The 6,000-nt window shown below is 36.0% G+C and overlaps 1 protein-coding gene across 1 annotated transcript; it reads left to right on the top strand.

The window, feature by feature from the left end:
* The first annotated feature begins 2,232 nt into the window (after positions 1-2,232).
* On the top strand, positions 2,233-3,213 carry LOC133188949 (E3 ubiquitin-protein ligase TRIM45-like). The gene has a single exon (XM_061324421.1). It carries the CDS (start codon positions 2,240-2,242, stop codon positions 3,200-3,202), a length of 963 nt encoding a protein of 320 aa, XP_061180405.1. The 5' UTR covers positions 2,233-2,239; the 3' UTR covers positions 3,203-3,213.
* Positions 3,214-6,000: the final 2,787 nt, after the last annotated feature.

The raw sequence follows: 6,000 nt of genomic DNA, 5'->3' as shown, positions 1-6,000 counted from the left end.
GGTTGTTGGATAGTCCTTTTAGAGTCGAGGAACGTTTCAGAGCCGGAGTCTGGTCCCTTGCATGGTACATTTTGCATGCTCCTGTTGGAATCCTAATCCACGGCATGAAGCGTCAAGTGCGAGTAGGGGGTCATACCGAGGAAAACTGAGCACAGGGGTTCAGCAAATGCAGATCGTTACTCTTCTGTCCAACTGAATTTTACGTTGTTCCCCATTAATTTCTGCACTGTAAATAGGTAAAAACTTTATCCCATAAAGTTGATAAGTGATGTTGAGTTGGTTCATGTCCAAAGTTTGCTGACATTTTCAAGAATAGTCAGATGTGGTGAATATACTCCAAAATCTTCACAGCTTTTTTTTTAATCCAAAGGCGTAAAAAAAGTCCAAAAGTTAAAATTACGAAAAATGACTGTCTGCTGGCATTTCAAGAACAGTTTGATAAGACGAACAAAATCCAAAATATTCAGAGTTGTTATCCATGATGTAATACTTTAAAGTCCAAAGAAAAATAATTAAGATTCTCCACCATGTAATATTGTTGCTAAATGATAAAACGGTTTTAAAGTTCAGAATTTATTATAAGTCCAAAAATATTAAATTCACAAATGCATTTTATAAACAAACTGAATTTAACAAAGGAATTTCGTAGATGGAACAAACTGAATTTTACAAAGAATTTTCATAGATTGACTCACATACAAACTCACTCACATCTAATCTTTGACAACTCCGCCCACTTTCGTACTTTCCAGCCAATTAAATTAAGGATAAGAAAGTTGCATGAACAGGGGGAATCTGTATGACATTAATTTACAAGACTGAAATTAGGTAGAGCTAAACATAACAAATTCAAAGAACACAATCCTAAGATCTAACCATAAAGTTGATAACACGTATGAGTAAATGACATTGATATCGTGAGACAGGAAAGAGATGTAAAGGATTAGATATTGCTACCATGTGCAAGAATCCCCTTTCTAAACATCAAATAGAAACGATTAATCTTAAACTACAGATGTCAAACAAGACCGAAAAATAATAGAACAAATATATAGAAATAGATTGATAATTAATAATTTGTCAATTATAAACCCTCATAATATATAATCATAACAATTCAATAGGTACAGCAAAGTTAATTTTGCGCACCGTTTCTCCATTAAGTGTAAAGGTACTTAAAAAGTCCCATTATCCGTACAGTATGCAAATGTCCATCCAAAAAATTAAAATCTATCCCTTTATCTCCTCCGTTTCTCTTTATCGATGATACTTTAATTAATCTGTAGATGTTTGAAAAGTTTTCTTCACCGCATCTAAATCTTTCAGACTCATTTAGTTTTATTATATGATAAAATTAATAGGAACACAAACTAAATTAAACAATACTCATTATCCTAATCATTTAAATATTGTCATCGCATTAAGAATTTTTCAGTTACATGGAGTTTGGTGCACTGATTCATAGATTGACCGACAGAGTGCGTTTTGAAGTCGCATCTTCGTTTTTGCACTTAGTTTACGCGTTATACAGACTTACGTAATGTAAGTCTGTACTCTATAACGCGTAAACTAAGTGCTTTGCCTGTCACCATCTTGAACTAGGGTAACGCACTTTACCCCCGTCTGTTTCTACAAAGTAAGATGAAGCGGTTTAACCCATCCCAGGGCTCTTCAGGTTCGCTGCAGCTTAACCTGTCTGAAATAGTCAGGTAGTTTCTATCGCATAACTAGAAAAATTAACTCACTTACTATGCAATTAAACTCCTTACCTACTGTCCGCTACAGTTCGCACCGGACAATGGTTTTTTGGAGGGGTCCAGGTATACCATAACATACTTTAAAACAATTTTTCATAATAATGACTTCGAATTTGTGGGGGGGGGGGGGTCACAAGAAAAACGAACCAATCTTGCCGAAAAATATGCACGTACTCGAAAACGAAGGTGAAAAACCGGGGGGCTTTATTCCCTGAGCAACGTTCAAGATAACAAATTAGAGGAAGTTAAATCAAACCGAAAGTAATATATCTGGGAGGGGGAATTTTGTTAAGTTGTATCATATACTGGATCGAGATAAACTTGTTTCAAAATAGTTTCAAAGGTGAGTGATTCTTGCAAACATGTGATTTATTATTTTTAAAGTACCTTTTTAAAACTAGCCTGAAAATTACAATCACAAACACAACTTAAGTAACTTTCAATCAATTTCTTTAAATTTTTCTACAAGGTCAACAAGAAAAATGACCACACCAATTACTTGGGCTCAAGAAGTCATCATTTGTGATATATGTAACAAAGCAGCAGTTTACCAATTTTGTAATAGCTGTCAGGTCAAACTCTGTGGAAATTGTATCAATGAACATGTCAATGCACAGAAGCTACTTCCGCATGACATTGTTCCCTTTACTAACAGAAAAGCGAAAGTGGTAAGTCAGCAATGTGAATTACACCTAGGCCAGAGATGTGAGGCCTGCTGTCAACAATGTGATGCAGTGGTCTGCATGAAATGCGTCATTATTTCACACAAAGGCCACGATATTGAAGAAATTCCTGCCGATTACTACAACAACATAAAAAAGATTATGCTAGAATCAGAGGAACTTCAGAAGAAATTGGATTTGGAGAGGCAGCAAAGTGATGCACAGAAATCAAATATTTCAAAAACAACATTAAAATTTGAAGAGCTTGAAAGCGAATTAGAAGAACACCAAAAATGCTGGCGTCAGGAAGTAGATAAAATCTTTGAAAAACACCAGAATTTTATTAGGTCCATGAAAGACAAGGCGATAAAATCCCTAACCGAACAAAATCATGCACCAAAAAATATGACCGAGAGAATGATCGAAACTATAAAGGAAAACAAAGAAATCCTAAGGTCCAAAGTAGTCTCCAAAATTGTCAACTACAAATCAAAACTTCAGGAATACGAAGCTACACCTAAAAGGATTGATGTAACCATTCCTTCCTTAAAAGTAAACACAGACCTAGATAAAGAACTAAGCATAGAACTGGGAGAATACAAAGCTACATTAACACAGACATTACTTGTCGGTATAACCAAAGACGTCCCCGCGTTGTCTTCGACAGAATTGCTTGGGAAATGCAGAGTGATTGCTGATGTTCAGCATTTACCGATGTGCAAGTGTTTTTATACAATAGCCTGTGTTGGATCTGATGAAGCATGGATCGGTGTTGGAAGCTAATTAATTTTACGCTTGGACATACGTGGGTCTGTAAAAGAGTCTATCAGCATTACTGAGGAACCAGCTGACATCTCAGTGACTAAACAAGGGGAACTGATTTACACTGCATTTTTCAGTAAAAATGTGAAAATTGTCAGACTTGATACAACAAAACCACTGATAAAAGCACCTGAAGGCTGGAAGCCGTGGGGACTATGCTGTACCAATACAGGCGACATCCTTGTCGACCTGATTACTGACGATGTTGTCCATGATCACAAAATAGTTCGTTATGCCGGAGAGACAGCAATACAGGAAATACAGAACGATTCTGATGGAAACCCTATTTTTCAAAGGGGAAACTTTGTAATTTATTTAGCTGAAAACAAAAACGGGGATATTTGTGCCTCCGATGGAAATGCAAAGAAAGTGGTTGTCGTGGATGCGAAAGGGAAAGTCAGCTTCCGGTACGACGGTTATGAAGCTAGGAGAAAGAAATATTTTTGTCCAGAGCAAATAGCCACTAATTCCTTGAGTCAGATCATTGTTACAGATCATAACAATGATTGTCTGCATATTCTTGATCAAAATGGACAATTTCTACAATGTGTGGATAACTGTGGATTAGACACGCCGGGAGGACTGAGTGTGGACAGTAAGGGAAGGTGCTGGGTTGGTTTGTATTCAGGAAAATTGAAAGTGATTTCATTGAAGATGTAAACCTGCAGGAAATATGGTTTGCTGATGAACTAATAAAATATTTCTAATGAACAATACGCTTCGGACAAAATATTGTGGAATAATAGATTGGATCTAAAATTTAACTGTTCCAAATAACATTTGCTTGAACTATTGACCAATAAGGAAACAGTATTAAAATATATTGGACTGATTTGTTCTACTCAGATTATCATGGCATTGCAAATCATAAAAATTACACAATTATCCAAAATTTCGGAAATTTCGCCAAAAATACATGTATACTGAAGTTTATAATTGCACTCTTTGATCTGGATGTGACAAGAGCACATTTCCTGATGTGTAATTGGATCACCGATTTTTTCCTCCTTTTGGAGTAATTGATGACTTTAGAGTAAGAAATTTGAAGGAAAAAAAAATTAGTATTTATTTTTTTTTATTTTGATGAATTGCACTAAATTATAATAACCAGTGTTTAAATGTTTATATACCTGTTGCATTTATGGGACCGTTTGCTGGGAACGTTTGGATCTACTCTTCTTTGAGTATTAGTATGGTGTTCCCACGCGATTGTAATTTACTTCATACTGAGAACAAATTTTGTTAACGTGTAATATTCAAGAAAATTGGGCAAAAACTTTTTCAATATACTGGAAAGGAGTGGAGTGCAAACATTCACTATGTGTCAAGCTTGAAAAAATATGCTAATTTAAATCAAGATTCGAATTAACCTTATATAATATCCAAAATTACAAAACATGAACTATTGGCTATAGCTCGATTTAGACGTCGAATCCTTTTATTTCGCATAGAAATCGGTCGTTTTCCTGATAATCAAATCTACCAGCCAACTTGTGTGTTTGGTAGGCTAGCAATCCCTTGACTGAAATTGAAAATCATTTTTGTCCCCCGCTTTCACTGAAAGTGAGGGATATTAATTTGGGTCTGTCTGTCCGTCCGTCTGTATTTCCGTCTGTCTGTAACATTTTCGTTTCCGCGCGATTTCTCGAGAACCCTTTGAGCTTTCGCAATGAAATTTTGCATAGCAACTGCTATGGCCTAAAGAAGAACCCTATTGATTTTGAGGTCAAAAGGTCAAAGGTCAAGGTCATAAATTCTGTCTGTTTTAACACTTTCGTTTCTATGCGATATCTCGAGAATCCTTTGAGCTTTTGCAATGAAATTTTACATAACAACTCCTTGCAGCCTAAGGAAGACCCCTATTGATTTTGAGGTCAAAAAGTCAAAGTTCAAGGTCGTAAATTCATATATTCCGTCTGTGTGTAACACTTTCGTTTCCAGGCAATATCTCAAGAAGCTTTTGAGCTTTTGCAATGAAATTTTATATCATAACTCCCTAGGGCCTCTCTCGCCTCTTTCAAAGTGTCCCACCACGTTGTTTTTTTTTATTTATTGTATTTAAAGTCGCTTGGCACTATTTTTAGCACTGGGGCATGTGGAGAGTTATTACCTATAATACAGGTTGTCGACGGACTTTATATTCTTATTACATCTATTAGAACTGTTTAGTAAAGGCTAAATTAGACACCATGTATTGTGTAAAATTTTGACAATATCGAACGTGAATATATAAACATTATACGTGACTTAATGTTTGCATTTAATTAGCGGTTCAATCAAGTGCCTCCGTGGTGTAGGGGTATGACTCTCGCCTAACATGTGAGAGGTCCCGGGTTCAATTCCCGAGACGATCCTCTCTTTTTTTTTGTTTGAATTTTTTTTTTGGGGGGGGGGGATTTACTAAATGATGGTATTCAGCATGTGAAATGGAAAAACTTTTGACGTCTGGCTTGTACAAACTCATAAAATCATTATTACAGTGTGATAAATATACTATATAAACGTTCACTCATCCAGAAGATGTAGGTCACATAGGTCACATTCAGCATCTGAAATAGGTATTAGTAGTGTTATGCATCATCTATGCATATTTGGTCACCACAGGACTTATAGATGGTTAGGAATGGAACTTCTCGAAAAACTTTCCCCTAGTCAGTCATCTACAATAAAGGTCAGATCCAGCATCTGAAGCAAGCGGGTAGGGAGCATCCTTAGCTACATCATCTATGCAAGTTTGAGCATCATAGGGCCTAAAGTAA

This window comes from Saccostrea echinata, unplaced genomic scaffold (assembly GCF_033153115.1).
Source record: "Saccostrea echinata isolate AGI-Se365-2 ecotype Australia unplaced genomic scaffold, CSIRO_AGI_Sech_v1 ptg000016l, whole genome shotgun sequence".
Classification (NCBI taxonomy): Eukaryota; Metazoa; Mollusca; class Bivalvia; order Ostreida; family Ostreidae; genus Saccostrea; species Saccostrea echinata.
This window is presented reverse-complemented; position numbering and strand designations above follow the sequence as displayed.

Bases quoted from the DNA above. Each gene is read 5' to 3' on its own strand.
- LOC133188949 (XM_061324421.1), top strand. From the start codon at position 2,240: ATGACCACACCAATTACTTGGGCTCAAGAAGTCATCATTTGTGATATA.